This window comes from Scophthalmus maximus, chromosome 7 (assembly GCF_022379125.1).
Source record: "Scophthalmus maximus strain ysfricsl-2021 chromosome 7, ASM2237912v1, whole genome shotgun sequence".
Taxonomy (NCBI): Eukaryota; Metazoa; Chordata; class Actinopteri; order Pleuronectiformes; family Scophthalmidae; genus Scophthalmus; species Scophthalmus maximus.
Genome location: NC_061521.1, coordinates 20,545,843 through 20,571,341, shown reverse-complemented (window position 1 = coordinate 20,571,341; position 25,499 = coordinate 20,545,843). Strand labels below are relative to the sequence as shown.

The window sequence follows — 25,499 nt, the reverse complement described above, 5'->3', positions numbered from 1 at the left end:
GTTCTCTCTTTACTTGTACTTTGTATCCCGGGGCTGTGAATATGGATATTCAACTGCAGTGGAAAGTCCAACACTTGAAATCACAGCCAGGAGACTTCGTGGTCCTGCAGAGTCTAAAGGGGCAGCTGAGATTCTGACAGTCGCTGCGGTTACACACTATTCCCCGACGACGCCGGCCCACCGTGAAGACACACCGCACAACTGGGCTGAACCAGCTGCTCCCTCTGGTGGACAACGCTGGTGTCGAGGGTGTTGCCCGAAACGCACCAGGTCATTGTCCACACACTCAGATGCTGCACACATATGCCGTGCATGCTATACGAGAGGTTTATGATCTGCATGAATTAATTCATGTTTAATCAATGAGTAATTTAATTATTTAATTCGTTAATAATTAAAGTGTATTTTTATGTATGCAATAATGTCTTTATTTTATGGGGTGGGTGAAAACAACTTTCAGTACCCCCTTGTAGGAAGGGACCTATTCCAAAGGGTACTAGTAGTAAATAATTATTATTGGTTAATACATATTTTACTAAGGTTTTTAATTTTTCCAGATATTTGGCGGGGGGGGGGGCTTTTTGTCCCTTTATGTCCCATCGTGAAAATGACAGATCTATATATGAATAATCTTGGTAACTATATAACGGTAACACTATAAAATTCAGTATAGATGATACTGGGTAAGAGTAAATGAAGATGGAACACAACATAAATGAAAGATGTTCATGTTCACCTAAAAATAAAATACAGGGTGAAAATGCAGGTCATTTGAGAGAAGACAGGTTTCAGGCATTCTGCATTGGCACAAAAAAAATGGGTTTAACATCATGTCTGTTGCTAATCTGAGGATCAAAACAATATCATTATCACCATGGTAACTTGGTTGTCCATCTTTGAAAAACTATTTGACAATTTTTCAGGCTGGTCCTGTTGACATGTGATCTTTTTGGTCGACTGTACCTGCAGTTTGGTCGCAGATAATTCAGTTGATCATCTTTTTTGTCTCATGTATGTAAGTGCTGATTGACAGACCTATTTTTGGAAGCTGAAATATAATAATGCATAGCATTCAACCTATATACCACCTTATAGCAGTTTCAGTTTTCAGTCTACGCCCTGTAATAATTCCATTAAGTGCAGGTGTGTGGTTCTTGACATAATTTGTTAATATAATTTGCAAGTTGAGTGCTGGTGTTACTAATGTTACTATAAGCAAGGCCGCCGCATGCCACCCTCGTCTCCAGATGCACGTGTGCGTGCAAATATCCACATAAGGTGCCTGCATCTTCAAAAAAAGCCTCATTTTCATCCCGGCTCATTCATTCTGTATATTTGCAGCACCTGCACTCATGGTGTCTCCAGAGGTCCACGCAGACCAAGGGGGGGGAACACTGATGTTTCCTGCAGGCTTCCGAAGAGCAGCCGACAGAGACTCCCTGCGAGGTGACCACCTGAAGTCCTTCTGAAGGCTGCTCTCTGTCCAGGGAGACGGAGCGGCTGTTGAACCTCACATCTCGCAAACAACCTGGAGAAGACAGAGAGGGGGGAAAAAAAAAGGGGGGGGGGGGATAAAAGAAAAAAGTTTACAGAGTTTTTACAATGCCAAAAGACACACTCAAACACCAGTCCTCGGGCAAAACCTTTTATGAACTCTGTAAACTCTAATACACAGGCACACACACATTGACACACACATAAGCCGACCGGCTGACACACCTGCAGACCAATACACACTCATGCACGAACGCACGCACGCACGCACGCACAGACACACACACACGCACACACACACACACAAACAGCCTGAGGCAAAGCTGTCAGCATGCAATTCTTTTTTGGGGGGGGCTTCTTTCTTTTTTTTTCTTTGCTGGTTTGTTTGCTCAATCTGTGCGAAGCACGGGGCCCAACACATCATTTAAATACAGATCAGAGTCGCTGACTCTCTTTATCTCGTCTGCTTGAAACTATAAGGGATCAAAACACCTTTGGGCCAGGCTGTAGAGGCACCAGTGAGGGGTACAGATAAAACTGAGTCCTTTATGTGCCCATTAAATTTAACAGGTACACAACCCTGGTCCTTTGGGCCATGTGTTTGCCAACTAAACTATTTAGAAATTAGCCTAGCCATTTGTACTTTTCCCCTCATCCAACACTTCATCCATTCGCTCATTTATCTTGTACACATTCATTCCACCTCGATCTTTCTAAGTAGCTGCGCACCAAGGAAGCTCCGGTTGTGTCCTGAGGGGAAAGAGTTTCCAACCATCACCGCCGAGGGGTCAATAATGATTTCCTGACTCCGCCCGGGCGAACCCGTGACCTCGCGCCTTCCTCCCCCTCCGTCCAGGTGCAGGGTGAACTCTCTGCCGTATCGATCCAGCTCCACCTCGTGCCACTGTCCGTCGTCGAGGCGATGGTGGGGCAGTGTGACATTGTGGTCGCCGTCGCCGAGGTTGTAGAAAACCGCCAGCAGACCCTGAGCCACCTGACAGAAACGGCAGTGGTTAGAGATTCCGGACATTCAAACAGAAGGGGCGCGGAGAAATAACATAATGTAAGACTTTTGCATTGCTGTAAAACAAGCAGGTCTGTTAGGTGCTTAAACAGTTTTGTGTTAGTGTGGATTTTGAGGCTCAGTGCAGTTGTCTGGATGAAATTGTAAAATTGGCTGACATATTCTTAACTGACAGGCGGCCGGACCCCTGCCGTAGGGGCGCTCTGCGTTGATGGGCAACAACAGATCTTGAGCGGATCGACATTGTAAGAAGTGGGCCAGATCCCGTGGTGAAGGAAAAGGTTGGGCCAGACAAGAATTGCGAAAATCTAGCTACCGGGAAAAGAAAGACTCTGTGGTGAACCTGCCGGAAGACAGAAAGGCTTGACCATTTTCGTTGGGAGAAATTAATACAGCAATTCTGCAGCCATGATGCTCCGCAGCGCTGGTGTTCACATCGCTGCATGGCAGAAGCGGGAGTCATCCCGAAGGGGAGGTATACAAGAAACAACAATTATCTTCGGCAGTTAAGGATGAGCGAACACAATGGACTCAACCAATGAGGGGCTCCCATAACTGCAGCTTGTACATGTCCAAGGCTTAATTGGAAACAGTGGGGCAAGATAATTCACATCCAGCCCAGTCTGCACTAACTATTGCTCCCCCCCCCCCCCCCCCCCCCCCCCCCCCCCCCCCACACACACACACACACCCTACTGGACGGGGACACACACACACACACACACACACACACACACACACACGGAGCAAAAGCTGACTCCGCTCTCTCCCCACTGTCTCCACCTGCCCTCAAGTACACAACAAAAAATGAACAAAGGACAAAGGACTCAATCAATATTCAGGGGAAGAAGAAGAAGAAGAAGAGGAAGAAGAAGAAGAAAAAAAATCTGATGTTATAAAAAGTTTCCGCAGCGCCTCCAGAGATCTATGTAATCACCGTTAAGCACAAAAATGTTCAGGTGGATTTCTGAAGTCTGGATTTCTATAAAACCTTTCCAACTCACTTCATTGCATTCGTTGTGGGAAAAAGAGAGAGACGCTTTCTTTTCAGAGTTTGTCTCTGTGTTTTTTTTTGCTGTTCTTAAGGGTTGGTGGTCTCTGACAAAGTAGTGTGAGCAAGTTGCTCTTGAAAAAGCCCTTCACAGACTGCATTAGATAAATGTTTTCTTTACAGAGACACCACACTCCTCGGAGAGCTGAATGCTGTTTATACCCAGCTGGCCCCCGGTAACCTTTGTGTGAAAGTGTGGTTATTTATTCAGCGTGCACTCCATCCAATATCTACCCTTAAGAAAAGAAGAAGAAGAAGAAAAAAGGGGAAGAGCGAGACAGTCCTTTAAATTAGGGTCTGTTGTCTGCAAAAACACACCAGGCTTGTGCTCAAGTGTTCTTAAGAGCTTTGAGACAACCGGTCTAAAAATAATAAAAAAGGCTGCGGCGTGCCGTCGCAGACCGACATCGGACGTTTTACACAGCTCGCCAATTCAACTCCAGAGAGGTTTTCACAGCGAGTGGCTTCACGGCCCCTGCATACAGTAAAGGGCTACAGCCTTTTCCTTTTCCTGTCACTGTGAGGCTGCGACAAGGGAAGAGGACAATGTTGCTTTTCTTAATGTTGAGTAAAGACCCCCCCCCCCCCCCCCCCGAAAAGAAAAAAGCTCAAGAGACCGCGCTTGTGCTTTAAACAATGCAGTCCAACAAACAGCAATCACAGGCAGGCCGATTGGCGTGGAATACACCACCCGGCAGAGGCCGGTTCGCGGCAAACCCCTGAAATGTGAGCGAGCCGGAGGTGAGAGGCCAAACGGAGCCGTTCACTCCCGGGTGTTGTTCACATTCGGCCTGTCAGAGAGGAAAAGGCGTTGACGAGAGCGACTGGCCTCCACATCCACTCAGGGATGTGTCAGGCAGGAGGGGTGCGGGAGGGGGTCTGTCAGAGCCAAGTAGGACTTCTGCTGCCGAGGAAACTCGCTGCGTGAGCACCACTCCAGCCGCCGGGCGTGGCAAAACGAGCAGCATGACTTTGAGCTTACCTCTTGAAGCGAGCTGTGTCAAAACCCTTCAAGTCCAGAGCAGGGGATCTGACCTTCGCTTAAGAGCACTCTGCCCTCGAATTACAGTGCACACACACTTCTGCCCTGCCATGCTGAATTGTGCCTGAAACCTTCACCGGAGACAGAAATAACCTTGAATACAAGAAGTCTAACAGTCTAATAACAGTCACTCAACGCCGGCATTCCGGAGATTTACCAGAAGACCTTGTCGAGGACATGCATATGTCAATCACCAGCCCCCTCAGCATCCGCCCATATGTCTCCAACCCCGATATTATTCACTCTCCGCCTGACAAGCGTTTGTAGCAATAATTGTGCAGGCCCTAATCATCACTTTGAGGGCTCGCAAACAAGACAATCAGAGCTGTCACGGTGCAGGGGGCCGACCGGCCGCGACTCACCTCCAAGCGCAGGTATTCATTCTGCTCCTGGGAGAGCAGACCGAGGATGACACCGGCGGCGGCGCGCGTCCGAACGCCGACCTGGACGCTCGTCTGCCGCGCGGGCGGGGACCACGAGAGCTGCAGCTGGACGTGGCTCCGGCCGTCGAAGGAGAACTCTGGAGCCACTTGTCAATCGAGAAAAACACAGACGGGTTCAATTAATTCAGCTGTCACGTGGGAGCTACGCGAGGATATCGCAGCGAGGGCGTGCCTGCCCATCCAAAGCACTTCACGTAAGCCGAGGTCATCTTCCCACCGCAGCAGAGTGACATGCTGGAGCACACAAATTCCCACACTGCCTTTTAATTTCTGTACACTCTGAAGCTCAATATCTCCTGCTCCGCAGAGATCTCACTGTGCCTTTCCCTGAAAGTCTCGCGGTCACTTAGCGGCAGTTGCATATGCTCACCTTGATCACACTGTGGCCCCGTAAACCCCGGCTCACAAAGGCAGCCGAGGGAGCCGAGGGAGCCGAGGGAGCCCCACTCGCCGTGACAGCGACCCCTCTCGCCACAGGAAGGAAGTTGCTCCATGCTGGTGCATTGGTCATCAATAAGAGAACAGCCCGGCACAGTGTTGGAGGATTCAGCTGGGGAACCGAGGTCATACAGCTGGATGGAAGAAGAAGAAAAAGAAGCAGAAGAAGAGGAACAAAAATACGAGGAGGAGAGTAAATCAGTGGGAATTTTTTGGAGGCTGGAAACCTCTGTCCCTACGATCATAGTCGTAAAAAGGAAATGTGATCGCAAAACTGGTCACTGTATCTTAACGTTAAATGTGTGATACAATAAATATCATATATTGCATTTTGATCCATCTATATTCAAAGCAATATCGTTGCTTTTAAAATGAGAAAAGAACCAATTTCCATTCAACTTCCTCGCAGGGAAGCTTTTGTGCGACAGCAGCAAAGGGAAATGTCAAACACGTAACCTTAACAACAGCTACAGTTACCACTTATGTGTCAGATTAAGATTTTACAAACACGAATGTTATGATTTCATAAAATATCACGTACTCCCCCCCCCCCACACCACTTCGACCAATATTGGTTGTATAGTTCAAAATGACAGGACGTGATAAGGTCACGAAAGGAGGCAGAGCAAGGAAACGCACATACCTGTACGTGAAAACATGCCGCACAATATACGTACATTCATGCCAACGGCTTTAACATTGTCAAGGTGGCAGTAATTAAAAAAACAAAAGCAATGCGCCCACATGCAGAGGAGAAAACAGCAACAACATGGATGAAAACAATGCCGGTTTCAAAATTGGCTTTGCAAATGCCCTCAACATATATTTGGACATTCACAATGGGTTGAGTTGAGAAACACTGAATTTAAAAGGAATCTTTCTTTACAATAAATCTCCACGGTGAGACTTGCACTTTAAGTGCAAGTCTACACGCAGGACCAGTATTTGAAACGAATTGTTTTGTACGTGTCGTGGCTTTACTGCTTTCGCTTGAGCAAAGTAACTGAAATGCTTCTCCCGCAGCTGTCCCGTTGTGCTCAGGTATACAGCGTACTGAAATAAAAGGGTGAAAGACACAATGGATGGAACAAATATACTTGGACAAACTCCCCGTAGCTACACGTTGACTACAGAGACAAACAGCGAGCGAGAGGTTCTTTGACCAGGAGCGAAAAGCGCTTGACGTCAGTGTTTGTCAGGCTCTGCGTTGCAGCTCTGAGGCCAGATTTGAACTCCTGCTGGAGAGGAATCCTCCCCAACTTGTGGCCTGTCCTTCAAAGTATGCACGCACATTAAAAGGCAGCGTGACAACGCGTACGCTTGCTCCGTACTTTACCTTGCTGTCCACAAGCAGGTTCCTGATGCATCCAGTATAGTGCTTGTGCTGCAGCTGCGGGTATTCATAAGATATGTTCCCACTGACCCCTCCAAGCTGCAATACATGGCTTCCGTTCAGAAACCTGGAAATGAAAAAGCGACGCTCAATATACACAGAGAAAATGAAACGGCCGCCGTGCGAGATCTTGCGGTTATGATTCAAAACACAACCCCTGATATAAAGCAAGACAGATTGCAAGTTGAGGAGAAGGAACCGAGCAAATTCAGGTTTTCATTCTTTCCCTTTCCGAGGCTGTCAACGCTATTGTTGCTTGCAGACAACAAATATGTCACCTTATTCTGCCCCCCCCCCCTTTATTTTGAAAATATATGCATTTGCCCCAAAACAGCCAAAACACACACTCAGTCAGCTCAGCAAAACTGAAACTGGCTTCACAGAGGAGATGACACAATTTGATTTGAATTGTGATTTTATCGACCATATTTCCTATATGCAACAACCAAATAAGTTGAGGGGAGGACACACGCATGAAAAATGAAAAAAAAAAACCTTCTTCAAGGTTCTTAAACGTTATAAGTTATTAAAATAATAGCGGTGGTAAAGCCCTTATGTAAAAAAAAAAAAATTCTAATTCATCAACTTATTTACACAACAAAACAATGTGCACAGCGGCAGGTCGAGCTCGCGACGGGGATAAACACACTGAGCCGTAGCAAGAGCAGAACGCGGCTATTTGCAGAAGCACAGTCAGAAAGGTTAGCTGGCATTTTGAGGATTATGCCGGAGGATTTCCTCAGCAGTTTCTTCCCTCCGCAGGGGACCGCATGGCACTCTGAGAGAGTGAACCGTGAGCCTAAAACAGTCTGATGTGATTCTGATGAATGATGCAGCGAGGAACACAAACACCGGTTTATCTACAATTTACCGAAACTCACTGTAACACTCGTTTTGCATAATATATATTTTTTTTTAAAAAAGGAGGGACATTACTTCTTCATGTTGAGGGACTATTGAGGGAGCATTTTCTTTGAGGAAGTATACCACAGTGAGGATGAGCCTGTCACAACAAAGTGTTGTGAATTGCTGTTGAAATAAATGTTACCGTCGCACTTCAACTCCTTAATTACATAGTTAGTCCTTCGGGACCCAGCCCCCAAACAAACCCTGCAGGACGATGACTGCGTGGAGCTAATGTCGCCACGTCAAACTTTGCGTCGTTAACGTGAAGAGACGTCACAGTCTTTTGAACGATAGCCAACATTAGTTTATGCAAATGGGAGATCAACATTCGCGATCATGAGTGTTACTAACTACTGCGTGCCAGGACATAATGAACGAAAATAAAAAAACACCCGGCTTCCAATTGCTTGACTAGGATACAACAAACGTAGCCATTCAAAATTCATGAGGGTTGAAAGCTGGTGTTTCGGTGTCTAAACAAAGTGAGAATAGGAATTTCCTGCTTGTCAACGTCAGTGGATGTGAGTCCTGACACAGGCTGCGTCATCATATAGTCCGTGAAAGAATTTACCACAATTAAATCCGGCGTGCCTTAGTTCTACACGTCTGGATGCAAATGCATGACTCTACAGCTATTTTATTTTTACCAACTTACAAACTGCTGCTGCTGCCTTGACTGCTAATACTCTGCTCTAAAGAGAATTGTTTACCCCAATGGGGGCAATGGGTCATTTAGACACCATCGCTACGGGCCTTGCTTGCTTTTAGTTTTAAAAAGTGAGTGAACAGAAGAAAAAAACATGGTCGATTAGTAGCTGCAACCACAGGAAAAACCCCAGAAGGATCTCTGGAGTGTTTTCTTAAATCTTATTGTTGGTTACTTCAACCATAAATTCAGGGGTTCTTAAAAATTATTCATTTATTTAAATATTTTTGTATGAAAAGAAAATGCAATTTATTATCTATCTCACGATTTAGGGCTGGGAGCCCGAGGTGTTTATTGACTCCTTTTAGGATTCAGAAGAGCCTGGTTTGTTTGTTTTTTTCTTATATTGTGCAGAGCTGGTAGGACTTGTTTAATTTAATAATTGATCTTACTTGTCCCTGTTGGGTGTGACCCCTCGGATTTCACAGGACGAGCGGTCCTCTGTCGTTGCCCACGAGTCCACGCCTTCGGTCTCCATGACAATCGCGGTGGAACATCGATCGAGAGTGAAGCGCACTTCCTTTAATTTGGGGGGAGAGTGGAAAAGAGGTCACCACAGCTGCATGTGCCAATGTGCGAGTATACTGTACAGTTGAAGATGAATTTGAATCTTCATACATCTGCTTCATACACAGAGAGAGAGAGAGATTGACATGTAAACGCATGATTGTACTTACTTTCTGGTTGATCTTCACATCAAGGCGATGCCAGCGTCTGTCAGCCACCCCGATGTTATTCGTTAACTGGAGCACCAGGGTCCCGGAACCGTGATTAATTTTCAGACTGGGTGTCCCACCGATCAGCTCTGAGGAGAATAGAGGTCACAATTAACACTTGCTACTTTTAACTAAATAAAGATCACTGGATGAAATGTCGGCATTTCCCCAAAAAGACAACTCTGACTCAACTTGCTTTGCACAGACCGAATGTACAGGCCAGGTGAAAAACACGCACACACACACACACACACACACACACACACACACACACACACACACACACACAAAATCTGTGATAAAATACACTGCAAAAACTAGATGCAAATAACTAGCTTGTGCAGGGATGGAGAAAAACCCCGGAGACATATAAAAGCATCTCACCTAAAAACAGCAGGGAATCTGAATGTCACCAGAAACAAGGTGACTGAAAAATGGCAGTAAAATAGGAAAAGGAAAATCGACTAAAGGATCAGTTCACCCACATTACACATTCCTCTGGATGATCCCAAGTAATCATGACGTGGTTTCTGGAATGAGTTGTTCCCGGTAGAGGTTTGTTTTTTCTCATTATTCCTCATTTTTAAATGATGCGAGGCCCATAACTCAAATTGAATTCATCTTTATCACATTGGGGAAGAGACAGACAGATATATTAAAAAAAACACAAAAAAAAGATCTGCATGCAAAGATACAATACTCTACCAATAGTGAAATAGAAAGTTTGTGTTGTGTCCTTTCAGTAAAGAGAATGGTAAATGGAAACTGTATGTATGTGCATCTAGAAATCTATATTGACAAGTATTTACAAAAGAGCTAAAGACATGGTCATCAAAAATACACAATTTAGACTGGACTTCTATCATATTTCATGGTATTTATTAGGGGCGTGAAGAGTTCCAGCGCTGGTGCACAAGATAATTACAACATGGATATTTAAAAAGACTTCGCTACCCACTATATCAATAAGTAACACATCATTACTGTAATGAGGCCCCTATTAGGTTTGGTTTCAGGGCACTGAAATATTATTCCTCTGACGCTGTATCCATAAATATTTTGGAAATATTAAGCCTTGTACCAAATCAGCTTTGCCCGAATCCCCTATTCAGTCAGATGAATTTTTAACCACTGACCATCACCTGCAGGACTCGCGCTTGAGCTTCCGCGTCAGCGAGAATGAACCCTGCTGACGTGTCCTTGAGCAAGACGCTGCCCGTCTACCTGCCACAGAGTCTGATCAAAAGCTGAACCGCTGCTCTGAAAGCTGAAGCAGGTGGTAAACAATAACACAATTCCTTTGTGGCACAGGCCAAAGGATGACACTGAACAGTAAAAACTGTGTTGCCCTTGTAGCATCGCATTAAGTACTTAGTATATAGAGTCTAACTCGGGAGACCGAGTGTTCAATATTCCCTCAGCAGTACACTAACATGCAAAATTTGGCTCGTGTATCTGATTAGCCACCACCCAGTAATAAAAGGCACAGAATTAGGTTCCAAGTTTTGGGGCCATAAGGGCCCAGGGGCCCCCTCGGCACACATCAGATTATCCAGACTCCTTCTTTACCTATGGCCATATAGTCCTCAGCATCCCCAGGCAAGAGAGTGGCTAACGGCCCGGCATACAGTAGCAGCCCGTCGTCTTCTCCTGTCATAAACTCCAGTGAAAGATGGCTATCAAAACACGGCCTTATGGGGGGAAACCAGGCATAGCCGTCGCCAAGGAAACTGAGCCTCGTCCGCTGACAGTCTGGCCCCTCAAGCTGTGGGGGGCAGTGGCACCTGGATCACCAAGGAGAAAAGAGAAACTGTGAGGAAACTCAAGGCAAAAAAAACAAGGGGAAAGAAATAATCAGTGTTGTTCTGAGCGCTGAGAAATCCTCAGTGCCCCGTGTCTGGATCTGTGTGCGGCGGCCGTCTTGATTCACACATGCCTTTGACTTTCAACACGGCGACAGCTGCATATAGCAAAAAATGCTTTTATCAGTCAGCTGGTTTTGAATTAGGCACGAATCCTTGAATGTTCAGTTCTACATTAAATCAATTAGCCACGAACAAAACGTTACTTCATTCTATTCTTTATCTATCGCGGCTGCCCAAGCCGAACCCTCTGGAGACTGTTCCTGCTCGGCACATCACATCTCCTTTGTTAGGAGATAATTAATTCTATTTCTGCACCGCACCCCCCCCCCCCCCCCCCCCCCCCCCCCTGATTTCCTGGACTTTTTCTCACCTATCCATCCCCACCTGTCCCCCTCTCGTTCTTAAGATACATTTGTTAAGTTGACACTCCTTGTGCTTGCTGCATATATTTTGATTAGAGTCTAAGGATAGTTTCTCTCACAAAAACAGGGAAAGGAATTTTCCCCGCACATGTTTGTGTCTGAGACCACAATGGTTAATATTAATAATCATAGAAAAACACCATAGAGGAAGAGATACCCACAGTGATGAGCAAACAGCCCATTCAATCCCTGCGATGGTGGCGATGGAAAGGACTGGTTGATCTCATCCTGTCCCCTCCAATGCAGGCATGTGAGACAAGCTGGCTTTGCTGATAATGTCAAAGCCATCTATTTCCATGCAGTGTCTGAGGCAGGCTGTGTGTACTGAGGCTGTTAGGGGGGCTGTTGCTCCCCATCGCTGTTTATTCGGCAGAGGGGCAACACATGTCAGGAATACTGATCCGTACGCAGCGAAAGGTGCGTCTTTGGCTAAGTGTAGCCTTGTGCACAAACATGCACATGCCAAGCACAGCTCCCCACTCTTTCATGTTACTCATGAGAGCAATGCCAATCCAAACCAAGCCATGTTTTTTTTTTCTCACTTTGACTGACAATATCAGATCTGTCTGAGGTTGCCTGTTAAGCTCCTTTGACAGGGCGGAGAACCAAAAATTGGATTCTTTATGGTCATGCTGCATTCACACGGGGGCACGTATAGCACATATATATATATATATATATATATATATATATATACGGGGAGATGTGCTTCTCACAGAGTAAGGGGTTTCTCGCACCGCGTAAGCACACAAGCTCAAGCCGAGACAATTAAAGGGATGAAAGCTAAAACAACACAAGTTCTGTACGTTTCTCTCTGTAGACTGTGCTTCTAACACACTTGCATGTTCATGTAAATGGCATTAAATGAGATTTCGAGAAGTTGTGAGCATAGAGGGGGGCCAGAGTTGTACTAATCCCCTTGCCCTATATTTATCTAATCTGGGCATTAGTGTGTGCATGAAATGAACTGCATGCTGTTTCCTCTGTGATAGACTACCACAGAGACCCTTTTCACTTGAAAGTCAAGGCCTTTACATTGACCGCAGATGCCTATCAACATCTAAGGTTAATATTTAGTGCACTGGCAAATGTCCTGCGTACAGGTTCGGCTATGTTCATTATCTTCAGATAAGTTCGGCAAAGCACGGTGCAACAGAAATTTTAGATTTCAACATCACACTGCGTCCATGGCAGACACACAGAAGCCTTTTTTTAAAAAAAAAAAATCCTGCTAGTCTATATTCAGCTGGCAACACAGCAGAGTAGTTCAAGTAAGTGAGATGAAGTAAATTCAAATTTTTTTTTTTCACGAGAGACTCAATTTCCATGATGCCACTCTTACAGTAAGTCTAACAGGACTGGAGAGAAGACTGCAGCACATCAGGAAACGCCTGTTTCTGGTTCCTGTCATTGAAGAGCTGGTTTCTTTTTCTTTTCAAATACAATTCTCCCGAACAACTGCGGACAGGCCTCTCACCTGTATCCACTCTGGGTGTCGATGCAGGTCCCCCCATTGAGGCAGGGGTTACCTGGGTAGGAGGAGCAGGGTTGGTGGGTCATTTCCCTGGCAGCGCAACCGCACACAGCCGAGGACGTCACCTTCACCGAGACCACGGAGAGAGCACCCGTGTCCACCAGGGTGGGCGCGTCACTGATGCTTAGCTGTGTGGAGCAGCCGCTGGATGTCCTGCAATCTGCCCGCGCACACTCGTCTACCTGCACCTGGCTCACATTCACACGCAGCACTGACTGCAGCTGCGGAGAGTCGGGACAGCGAAGAAGGGATGGGGGGAAGGAGACAAAGATGGAAATTACAATCATTGCCACTGAAGGGTTTGTATCTCCGCTGTTGGCGGTGAGGGGTACACAGTGATATACGCGATTTGGGGCGAGGAAATCATTTCACAAGCAACGCAAACGAGGACGGGCGAAAGAGACACTCGACACTCGACACTCGACTGCTTGCAATGTTCTGCAACTGGCGTTTTTTTGTAGGAGCAGAGCAAAGAGTTGCGCATGAGAGACGAATCACAATGATGCGCAATTAAAACATGGAGGATGAAACGCATGTCACAAAAGGAGGAGAGACAAAGGCAAGCCGATGAATGGGCGAGACAAAGAGACATGACAGGGCCAAGCTGTCAACAGACAGGAAGTTGGTGGGAAAATAAAAGGGCAGATAAAAAAAAGCCCCGTTATCTCCTCCCCTCGAGCAACCAGGTGTATCATTTGATATACGAGCATTGATTTCCATCGATCAGACACCATGGGACACATACCTTGTTTTTACGTGCAGCGAGGACAGCGTGCAGTTTCTCCGGGCGCAGGTAGCCATTATCGCTGAGCACGTAGAAGTGAACGTCCACGGTTTTCTCCCCTCTGTCGGCTATGCTGAAAATGTTGATGGCCCCCGATCTGACGGACAGGTTTTCAGACAGGAAGTCCCAGAACGTCTCGAGGCGGCTCTTCCCCTCCACACGAGACTCGATAAAATCCCTGGCTGTGATGCCTTTCGGTGGACAAAGGGGTAGAGGAGTTCATGCAGTAAGAACTACTGACTCATCAATGACAACTACAGAGTTGATCAAAGCCCGCTTCCATTAGCACAAGCGGTAGCCTGACATCTCCCCCTATCGATCCATATCCTCACTGAATCATCCATAGAGTGAATTACAGAAAAGAAACAAAAAATGATTTCTTCATTGAAATAAAGTGTGGGCTCTCGAAGCACTGCCTTGTAAAAACATATTTTAATGACCACAAAATCCATCATATTTGCGGTGTCACCTTCCTATAATATCTGGAGAATGTGGGCAGTCATCTTTAATCTCCAAAAATGATAATGACTCCAGGCATCCATAATAGTCTTCGACTCTCGCCGAATGGCTTTTTAAATGTCAAGGACTTTACCTGACACTTCCAAATTGACCTTTATAACTCCAATTTGCTCCGAGAGACTGACAGAAAAATGAACCCTTTAACACAAACTTCAGAGCGTTGGGGGAGAAGAAGAAGGAAACTGTTTCCTACAAGGACAGTGAACAGTTGCTGTACAATGCTTAGAAATGTTAAATAACGCAAGAACAAAGATTTATCTTGACAGCCTATTATTTTAGTGTTAACTGGATTGACAACCTGATAATCATTCAAGGCAAAGTGCCAATTTATTCATGCCTGTGGCCTGTCTCTTTCAACGTCGGCTTCAAAAAAGGAATTCAACAACAGCACAGGCAACAAAGAGCAAGCGTTCTACTGTGTGTGTGTGTGGGGGGGGGGGAGGGGGTCATGCGGAGACATAACAGGTAAACTGAATCACGGTAACATCCCTTCCAATGTGCGCCGCTTAAGTCACACACCGTGATTCAACATTAATAGGGAGTTTTATGCGACGGGGTGAGTCACGCAGCTGATGGCGTAGCCGCTTCTGCAAAACGTTACCTGACAAACGCAGCGAGGCGGACGACAGGATGGCCTTTTCTTCCAGCTCCCTGACATGAACTCTGACCCCTGACATCACATCGGGCCACACCCCATCAGACACCCCGACCCTCAACCAGTAGCTGCCGGCTGGGGTGTTCTGCCGGAGGGTCAGCGCTCCTGTGCTCTGGTTCAGGATGAAGTATCTGAGAAAAGCGGAGGAGCAGGTAGTAGCAGCTGAACTGGGTTTTCTCCAGCGGAAAGGGGAAAACAAAAAACCAGCAAAAGAAAAAGAAGCAGCTAATCGTTTGGCTCCTAAAGGAGCTTGGCAGTTGTCTGGCAACTGTCAGAATTCATCGTATGAATAAAACAAATATGCAATTGGTATTTCAAAATCCGATCGGAGGGTGTGGATTCTGATTAGCCGCACCAGGTCCCTCGTACAGGCCGTTTCATCCTGGGAACATCACATAGGTGGACTGAGATTGCTTCGTTTGTTGGGATCTGATTGCATTTTCTAGCAAATAGGCAACAGGCAATCGCTGTTTGACGGCTTTGATTAAAGTCCATTTGGAGAGTGTGGCTTGTATGAGAGGTCAGAGAATTGGATATATGAATTTGGAGAAGTACCTGTTAGGCGCGCTACAGGCCGAGTTACATCACTGAAAGAGGCCCTGTTAGAGAAATACAGCCTCAACGCCGAGTCCACAAGCGCTTTATCTTTCAAAATCCGACACTGTTGGCAGTTCCTCTGGTACCGCGTTGCTTTAGCACTTGTACTCGTGCTGTACATTCGGGAGATCAGCATGTTTTCCGGAAAAAAAAATTCAATGCATTTAAACAGTGAGCGCTTACTTGGCTGCGCTTGTCTCCAGAGTGTAGGTCTTGTTGTCCCAGTCATCGGGATCTGGGGCATGCACCTTCCCCAGCGCTGCAGTTGTCATCCTTCCTGTTCAAGGAAAAAACACACACACACACACACACACACACACACACACGCACACACACGCGCACACACACGCACACACACACGCACACACGCACGTTTATTTCGTCTGGGCAGAATCTGCTGATGCCGACACTTATCTTTGCATCCCTCTCTTCTCCTTATCTTGCATTCTTGTGTTCTGTTCTACTTATTATGCTCATAACTGTGGAGCCCCACTGCTGGAATGAATAGACTCTCAGTGCTCCACTTCAGAGAGCGTGGAGCTTAAGGAAGCGGGGCTATCTCAGTATGGATTATGTTATTATCGACCCGCAGTGCCAGAGCACTGCAGCTGGGTAAACAGTGGCAGCCTGGATGAGTCACGGCGCTCCTGTTTTCCACAATTACCAAAACTGCCATGCAGCTGAGTGTGCGATCAAAACACCAACAGGCCAGCACACCAAACCAACTTACCTGGAGGGGTAAAAGCACCACAAAAAAAGATGAATTGTGAGCCATAATTTGAAGCTCATATGAGCTTGCGGCATAGGGTTGGTGGGGGGAGGAATGTGCTGAGAGCTTGAGAGGGGATTTGACAGCGATATTACCATAACAAAACACTGTTAGAATGTAAACGGGAGAGAGCAATTATGAATTCCAGACTACACCGAGCAGGTAGGGGAGTGAAAACTTTTCCCTTCAGCAGTAGCCTCGGATTCCCCCCGTGTTCACTGAGACGCCGCCTGCTGAGCATAAACAAGGGGCAGCGAGGATGAAACGAGGGGGAGCAAGTGACTCACCCTTGCGGCTGTGCACGTAGACGTCTTTCTCTCCGGCGTGATGGGCGTTGTCGTTCTGGTCACCGACGGTGATGGTGAGTGTGTTGGTGGCCGTCATTGGAGGACTGCCGCTGTCTGTCATAATCAACGGCAAGTGGAACTCACTCTGCCTTTCCCTGTCGAACCGCCGCAGGGCGGTGAGCGTGGCAGAGCCGTTCCCGTGATCCTGTAGGTGGAAGTCGGCAGAGTAGAGTGAGGGAAGGGAGAGGGAGAAGGGAGGCCCGTGCTCCGGGGAGTCTCTGTCCACCACGTGGAGCAGAGTTGAGCTCCCGTTGAGCCAGACCACTTGAGGCGCTGCGCTGTTCTCCCACAGCACCGGGGTGTAGACGGCCTCCAGCTCCGGTCCGTTGTCATTCATGTCTTGCAGCGGCAAGTGTACCGTGACACTGCCGGTCAGCGCAGGGGAACCCTGGTCCGTCGCCATGACGACAAGTTCATAACCTGCCACCGTCTCCCTATCCAGCGGCCTGGCGACTGTGACCACGCCGGCCCGACTGACTGTGAAATGTCCATACGGGTCAGACTGGGGGAGGACGCTGTACAAAATGTCCGCGTTCAGACCTGAGTCAGAGTCAGACGCCACAACCTGAATGACGCTGGTTCCTACAACTGCGTCCTCTGGCAAAGGAGAAAGCAGGTGGGAACTTGGGGTGAACACAGGGGCATTATCATTCTCATCCTCCACTTGAATCAGACAGTGGATGAGGCTTGAGAAGTCCGAGTCCTCCACTTTAATGGTGAGGTTAAACCGCTGCTTCCCTGGCTTCTCAAAATCCAGCTTCTGCTTCAGTCTCAATGTGCCCGTCTGCTCCAGTCTGTGGCTGACCATGTAGTACTGTTGCTCTGGGTCCCCGGCCACCACACTGAAGGTCAGCTGTCCATACGTCCCGGCATCGGGGTCCACGGCGCTCAACTCCAGAATAGGAGCATCTTCGTCGGTGCTCTCTGGCACACGAGCGCCACACCAGTCCTCTCTAAACTTTGGGACGTGGTCGTTGATGTCCGTTACGACGATAGTGGCGGTCGCTGTGCCTGTCATGCCCCCGCCGTCCCGGGCCTCCACAACCAGCCAGTGCTTTTCAGCGATCTCCCGGTCCAGACCCTCGGCCGCCACGGATACGGTGCCAGTGCTGGAATCAATAGCGAAGAGGTCGGCGTTGTTCTCGTTGTGCGCATTCTCAGTAATCGTGTAGGTGAGGATTGCGTTCTGACCCACGGCGGCATCGTCGAGGTCCACCGCTGTCATTTCCACAACAAACGCCCCGGGGGGAGAGTTCTCCGCCACGCTACTGTGGCAATTATCCGGGGCACATGAGAAGGTGGGGGCATTGTCATTGATGTCCCACACGTTTATAATAACATCCGTGAAGCCGGTGAGTCCCTCGCCCTCTTCGTCTGTTGCCATGACAACAAAGCGCCAGACGGCGCGCTCTTCTCGGTCCACGGTGCGCTGGGCATACATCTCACCCGTGATGTCGTTGATCATGAAGTGCGACTCTGCCCCTTGACCATGAATGGAATAGCGTATGGCGCCCTGGTCGGCATCTTTGTCTGGGTCAGTAGCTGTCACCTGCAGAGATGAAGACAACTTCTTAATGAAATGGATATTCATTCATCCAGTCAAACTCAAATTTCTCCTTTCGGCTGTCACATGGGGCTTCTTTGCTTTTCGCAAATTTAAGTGTTTGCTCTTTTTCCTGACCACCTTATTTAAAGCAATGAGCTCTGATCAGACATGTTTCTAGCATCCGGCCTCAGAGTGAGTCTGACAGCCTTACTGCTGAATTGCTTTTCCACACAAGATCCATCACTACTTTCCCTCCAACTTACTGGTGTGATAATTTTATAACATTTCAAACTACCATAGCATATAGTCTAACTGTAGATACTCTGGAAAACTGTGTAAAACCTCTTTGTGGTAATAGTATCAACCCTCTCACCTGTAGTACAAACACGGGGGACCCATCAAGCTCCTCTGTGACAGATCCATAGTACTGATTCATGGAGAACACTGGCGCCTCATCGTTCTTATTAACCACGGTCACCACCACGGCAGCATAGTCTTCCCACTTCCCGTCGGACGCAAGGACCAGTAGCTTGTATCGCTTCTGCTGCTCATAGTCCAGCGGTTGGGCAATAAAGATCGTCCCCACCTCTGGCTCGATGTCAAACACGCCGCCTTTGTTGCCAGACGTTATCTGGTAGCGCAGCTTGGCATTGGCCCCTGTGGCGACAATTAAGATAAACGCACGATTGGGAAATAGCATTCCTTATTCATCAAATAAACAGTTTTAGAATAAGATTGAGTCAATCTAATTGTGAATCATACATAAACGTAGGTGGAACGACAAGCTGTAATATGCACACGCTGTATAGCAGTTTTTCTTACTTTTAGTGGAAGTGCTATAATTTCTGTCAACAACAGAAGGGCATAACCACAAGGGTATTACACCTCATTTCCCCCGAGACCTGAACATTAGTAGGTTTCCATGTATCCCTTTCTTGTTTTGATTACTTAATTAAATGGAAACTTTGTTCCTCGTCTTCTCGGGTTTAATCAGATACTAATTAAAAAAAAGAGCGCCGGAAAAGCAAAAGGGTGTACGAGAGTGAAAAGCAGCATAATGTGCTCTGATGGTGCCCTCAAGGGGATGATTTTGAGGCCCGAGAGAGGGTGGGGGGATGTAGTCTAGCATAGGGGAAGTTCATATCTCGATTTATCTACTGTGTCTCCATGGAGACCATCCAATCTACTGGTTTGACACCGGAATAGATAAGATAATCTCCCGGAATGTACCGTTTTTTCGCTTTCAATCATCCTGTTGGGTTATAGTAGATACAATCCGATGTAAATACACTAATCTGTACTATTAACACAACCCTGGCTGACGAAGTGCTCCCTGCCTCCCACAGGGATCTGGCAGGCTTACAGCAGCCAAACCCGGGGTGGAGTTTTTAAACAAGACAGATTGAGGGTAGCCTCTCAGTCGCAAGTGCAACAGTATTGTAACTTTAATGTCGGGGGCTGGTGTTATTCCACAGCTATTCATCATTAGTGCCGCGGCTCGGCCTAAGCTGCACCCCCGCTCGCCATAAATACTTGATTAACGGACCTAAACATGCCTGATAAAGGGATCTTAGGGTACCGCCGTACGGAGGATGAGCAATTGCTTTATTGCTTAAATCCCGCCCACCTACTGTGTGGGAGCGTGTCACTCTTTTTGGAACATATGTGCTGCAGTGCATTACCAAAGCACTCAAATGACTACTGTTAAATCTAGCACACCGCAAGATTTCGGCGGCACGATTTCAGCAGGGCTCGGAACAGATTGAGAAAGACTGCCCACGGGGTCACTTTATGCATACTGCTACAAATGCGTGCAATTTTGCACAAAAAAAAAAAGGGCCTACTTGGCACACAAGTGACTGCTTGAAAAATGACTGGTAAACCGTCAAAATTATTCTGTTGTTTCAAGAAAGAGACTTATGTGAAAGATAAAGAAAGTGCAGCATGGAAACCCATGTAAAAGTTTCAAAGTGTAGCTCATGAGAACTTTAATATTTGTTCTGGTTGGCTAGATTCTTCAACCTTGATTCCCCGAGAAGCAGCGTCGCTAAATTCTTCCTGGGGACCTCCTCGCTGTCCCGCCTCATCAACCATACCTTCATCCTCGTCATTAGCGCTAACTGCGACGACAGTCAGGCCCACATCTGCATTCTCGTCGACGCCGACTTCATACAGCCGCTGAGCAAAGACTGGCTTGTTGTCATTGACGTCGCTGATGAAAACCCTCACATACGCTGTGTCTGCAAGAATGACAGAATGGCACAAGATTAGACGATGCCACACACACACAAACAAACACACACACAGAGTTAGCCGAACACCGCGTGTGTGTGTTCTCTCCCTCCATCTGTTTATTGATTTTACAATTCATTGTCACTGTTTAGTGGGGAAGAGGCACTTAACCTGACGCAATGTGCCTCATTGACATGGAAATCAGACAAAACATTATTCACAATGTGCCGTAAATTACATTAATTATTCATTTTGTCAAGAGTTTATTGTTTTAACAGGGCTAACTGTTTTCTAAAGGAAGAATAACAGCAATGGGGCTGGAACTCTTCAACAAACTGCTTTTTTTGCAGAGTAGATAAAGAACCTCTCTACTGGGAAGGTTAAATATTCATAAGATGACAAGTGCTTGTGTCTTATCGGTGCACTCCTCATTACGCTGTTTATTTCTTTAGTTAGAAAGAGTAAATTATCTGCTCACTGAAAACATGGGTGACATGTTAATTTGGAGCTGCTGCGGTAAGAGATGACAGTGGTGGAGGGTGGCCTTATTTCCTCGGCTTGTTTTTTTCACATTTACCTCCTCCTCTCGGTGTATCCCAGGGGAAACGCAAAGAGACAGGTAATGTTTGCAGAGGAAATGAGCCCTTCTGGATGTAGGCGACATGCAGCACAAGACGCAGCTAAGACTCATTGCAAATGCTAAGCAGCACTGGCAACCCGAGCTCAAAAACATCACCCTTTAACCCTAATACTGCCTTCACAGGCGGCTGAGGTTGCATGGCTGCCAAGAATGTCCCAAAGAAAACATGGTGACCAAACAAATGCCAGATTGGTGAAATATCTAACAATGAAAATGAAAGATGGGTGGAGAAAGAAAGCAAATAACCCAGCTATTTTCTCATGGAAGAGAGTGAAGAGAGCCGGGTCATGGAATGAATCAAATTAATGATTCACTTTTCAAAATCAATCCCAAGGTGTAAATGAAGGTAATGTAATTCCTATGCAGTCAGAGGAGGCACACCTAATACCTTTGTTTTCAGTAATGCCCTGTGGGCTTACAGGGAGAGAGAGCAATGCTGCTTTTCATGAATAGGACATTTTTACCAGGGCAGAGGCCACATCAAGGTTAATTCTTCCTCCTTGAGTAGTTTACTAAAATGTTACAACAATGACAAACAGATATTTATGGATTAAAAAGGGATTGAGATGTACACTAAATGTGAAATAACTGTCACTGACTTATTATTTCATTAAGAAAGACAATAAAGAATTGTCTTTAAGGAGCAGTTTGACATTTTGGGAAATAGATTTATTCACTTTCTTGCGGCGAGTTAGATGAAAAGATTGTTACCACAATATGGCTTGGGAGATAAAGCGGGTCATCCACAAACCAGAGGGTCGGTGGGTAACTTGTAGTGTATAAATCATGTGAGTGATTTGTAAAACTAGAAAAGCATTATATGCTTTAAATGCAGTTCATTTACCATTTACTTACGTGCCCTTTCGTAAATATGAAGCTGCAGCATGGACTGTTTATTGAAAAATGATGATCTTTCAATTCAATGGAATTCCGCAAAATATAAATTCCTGAGTAGTTGTATACAAAAGCCCTATGTCATTAAAATTCTCATCATTTCTAACCTGAGTTTGGCTGTTTGTTTTTGCCAGGTCGCGCTGACTCCTGCCCGTCTTCCGACTGAACCTCCAACAAATAGGAGCTGCGGGCCTCGCGATCAAACACGGCTTCCGTGTAGATGACCCCGAGTTTCGGGTCAATGCGGAACAGATGGTGGTCGCCACTGCTGTCACTCAAAAGAGAGTAGGTGATCTGCGAAGCACAGGGAATTTGAATTTGAATTGAAACTGCAATATTCCTTCAAGCAGTAACCTGCAGAGGCAGCAGAAGTTGAAGGCTTTTACAGCAGAAAATGTTAAGTGGCCTCTAAAATAACTCCAGAGTATGTCTTCTTATTACAGCCAAAACCAGATCGATATACCGATATTGTCAACAGTCAGTCACTAAGCTGCATCTGCACAGTTCACAGTGCCACATCGACAACACTTTGCCAACTGTGAAACAAAAGGTTCCACACTTAAGGGATTGTGGTGCGGCGCTACAGCACGCTGATTCAAGCATAACATGAAAGGAAAAAAACCCTGTCTTCAGATGCAGGTGAAGAGATTTAGATTAAATCTGCATGACATGAACAAGAGTGAAAAAAAAACAACCCACAAACCTCTCCATTAAGACCCAGGTCTTTGTCGTGTGCAGACACTTGGAGAACCGAAGTCCCTATCTGGGCTCCTTCCGTTACTGAGGCCTCATAGATGGAGGAGGTGAAGAATGGCACGTTGTCGTTAACATCTTGAGAGAGAGAAGAGATATTTAGTAGCAAATAAGGATAATGTGATAGTTTCCAGATAGTGATTATGTAATAACTTATGAGGCATCCAAAGCTGTGCTTAGAAAGATAGATACATAGATAGATAGATGGATAGAAAGATAGATAGTTGGATAGATAGATGGATACATAGATAGATAAATAGATAGATAGATAGATAGATAGATAGATAGATAGATAGATAGATAGATAGATAGAAAGATAGATAGTTGGATAGATAGATGGATACATAGATAGATAAATAGATAGATAGATAGATAGATAGATAGATGGATAGAAAGATAGAGAGTTGGATAGATAGAAGGATAGATAGATAGATACATAGTTGGATAGATAGATAGATGGATAGATAGATAGATAGATAGAAAGAGCGAGAAAAAAAATATCATGCCTGTGACATTGACATAAACGGTAGTGAAAGCTGCCAGAGGCACCGCAGCCACGTTCTGCGCTCGGACCCGGAGAGAGAAAGAGGCTGTGGTCTCGTAATCCAACGGCTCCGACACCAGAATGGAGGCGGAGCTGTCTTCGCGGTTGGGCGAGAGGTAGAAACGCACTGGCATGTTGGTTTCGGGGACCATCCCGTCCTCCAGGTTGTAGGTCACCCTGGGGTCACCCAGCTGAGAGGTCGCTTTAATTGTCTGGATGGGATGAGAGGCTTGGTTATCAGTTTATGTTATAGTTGGAGAGGGTTGATCCCAAAGAAAAAGCAAAAAGCATCACTGAGCAACGTCTATTTGTAGTGAAATGAGAACGACACCACTCTTGTGTTGTGTCTGTCCACTAAGTGCAGAGCAAAAAGAAAATAAGAAAATAATTTTAAAAAAGGACAAATACCTATAAATAAAATAGAAAACACAAACATTTTTCCTAGTTTTCAACATTTACTTCCCAAACTGTCCTGTTTTTCATCAATATAAAAATAATAATTAGATTGTTAGACTTGTGTTCAGTGCATACTATAGATGTTGGCAGTGTTCTGTCCCACTCATTATTACCCAACCCAATATTAAATCAAACAATGCACCACACATATGCATTCAACACTGATTGGTCAGTCTGTTAATCAGTCAATGTGCCTTCGTCTGTTCTTAGCATTTGAGCTACAGAGGTCCAGGAGTCTTACTTTTTTCTCCGTAAGGTACCTGGCAACGGAAGATAACCGTCCCAATTGGGGGTTAGAAAATACGGTCACCCTATAGTTGTAATTTTGGACATTGTAACGATGCTAATCGTGCTTTTGTTCAAGTGTCACATTTAAAACTCAACCACTTTCAGCTGCTACCCGACAAAAAAAATTTGCTCCACAATTAGCATCCAAACATCAGATTAGTATCAATCTTCTCATTCAAATCATGACAAGAATAAGCAAATTAGCGAATTCCTCAAAATCTTGAATTACTCCTTCTACAAGCATTCTCTTTGAGGTTGGTCAGGAAACATTTTCAATATTTTTGGCTTGTGGTCTAAAGCACAAATGTTGATTGTTAATCTGAGTAACAAACCAGCTGTCTGAACCTTGAAATGAACCCTTATCTCAAAGTGAATCCCCTTGTGAAGACCTTGGGGGGGCGGGGGGGGGAAAGGGATATTTGTGCAATCCAGATTGACAGCTTTATATTTTCACATCAAAGGAGACATTTTGAATTGATTTAATTTGGCAGCGGTCATGACACGTTCTCCAATCCAAAGTCAGGGTTCTCCTCCAGCATCTAAATAAGACACATTTTACTGATTTTCTTCGGTGCACTGACGACCGCTCAATGTTGTATTCTGAGCACAGAGAGAACGCGGTGTCTGAGTAACGCCGTAATGAGTAAAGCAAACAAACGTTCAGCCGACTCAATTGCAGCAACTCAAATGGTCAAGATGGAGGAACCAGCATAACAAAATACATACAGATACGTTCCAGTATAAACAGAGTGCACACGTACCACTATGGGTGTGTCCCTGGCAGTGTTTTCAGGAATGACAACACTGTAGCTCTCCTGTTCCCATTGCGGAGGCTGGTTCTTCACGTTGGTGATGGTGACTGACAGCTCCACGGAAGTGTTTCGGTCTCCCCCGTCAGTTGCTATGATGTCCCGTGTAATATAGGTCCTCTGTGGTAAGGAGTAAAAGTTGAGACTTCAGTTCAGGTTAAAAATCTTGGTTATTAGAGCTGAAATGATGAGTCAATTGTCAGATTGACAGAAAATGTATCAGCTTGTTTTCAAACTTGAGCATTTTGCAGTTTTCCTGAGCAGCAAAATTCCCTAACCCCCTCCCTGATCCTTTCCTAGTCTTAAATGTTATATTATTGAAAACGTGACATCTGCTCGGACAGAACATTTCATCATGAAATTTTTGCTAAGCAGAAATGATCATAGAAATTGTAATAAACTTAACCAGTAGCCCATGAATCATCTTTAATATAGCATGTGGCTTTAACTTGCACTGCAGCAGTGGTCTGGTGGAAACTGGCCAACAACAGCAAATAGCTGTAATAATGACAATAATGTGTGGAGCAGGGTTTTTAAATAAACCACTCTGTGAAGTGAATAGGTTTGTACCGATGCTCTGCGCAATCGGATCATGATCAGCTGATTTGCAGTAATGACTTCACATTCCCGCC

The 25,499-nt window shown here is 45.8% G+C and overlaps 1 protein-coding gene across 1 annotated transcript in view; it reads right to left on the bottom strand.

Moving 5' to 3' along the window:
* Positions 1 to 25,499, bottom strand: part of LOC118315834 (neural-cadherin-like) — a 73,725-nt gene that overhangs the window by 7,751 nt on the left and 40,475 nt on the right. Inside the window, exons 12-30 of the mRNA XM_035643432.2 lie at positions 24,820 to 24,987; positions 23,277 to 23,526; positions 22,721 to 22,848; positions 22,125 to 22,311; positions 20,348 to 20,491; positions 18,625 to 18,908; positions 16,646 to 18,254; positions 15,773 to 15,866; positions 14,939 to 15,123; positions 13,780 to 14,009; positions 12,978 to 13,255; positions 10,783 to 10,997; positions 9,175 to 9,302; positions 8,890 to 9,017; positions 6,829 to 6,952; positions 5,425 to 5,626; positions 4,974 to 5,140; positions 2,224 to 2,488; positions 1,345 to 1,528 (exon numbers count right to left, since the gene is read on the bottom strand). Of these exons, the coding sequence (XP_035499325.2) occupies positions 1,345 to 1,528; positions 2,224 to 2,488; positions 4,974 to 5,140; positions 5,425 to 5,626; positions 6,829 to 6,952; positions 8,890 to 9,017; positions 9,175 to 9,302; positions 10,783 to 10,997; positions 12,978 to 13,255; positions 13,780 to 14,009; positions 14,939 to 15,123; positions 15,773 to 15,866; positions 16,646 to 18,254; positions 18,625 to 18,908; positions 20,348 to 20,491; positions 22,125 to 22,311; positions 22,721 to 22,848; positions 23,277 to 23,526; positions 24,820 to 24,987 (4,970 nt within the window). The remainder of the gene's footprint in view (positions 1 to 1,344; positions 1,529 to 2,223; positions 2,489 to 4,973; positions 5,141 to 5,424; positions 5,627 to 6,828; positions 6,953 to 8,889; positions 9,018 to 9,174; positions 9,303 to 10,782; positions 10,998 to 12,977; positions 13,256 to 13,779; positions 14,010 to 14,938; positions 15,124 to 15,772; positions 15,867 to 16,645; positions 18,255 to 18,624; positions 18,909 to 20,347; positions 20,492 to 22,124; positions 22,312 to 22,720; positions 22,849 to 23,276; positions 23,527 to 24,819; positions 24,988 to 25,499) is intronic.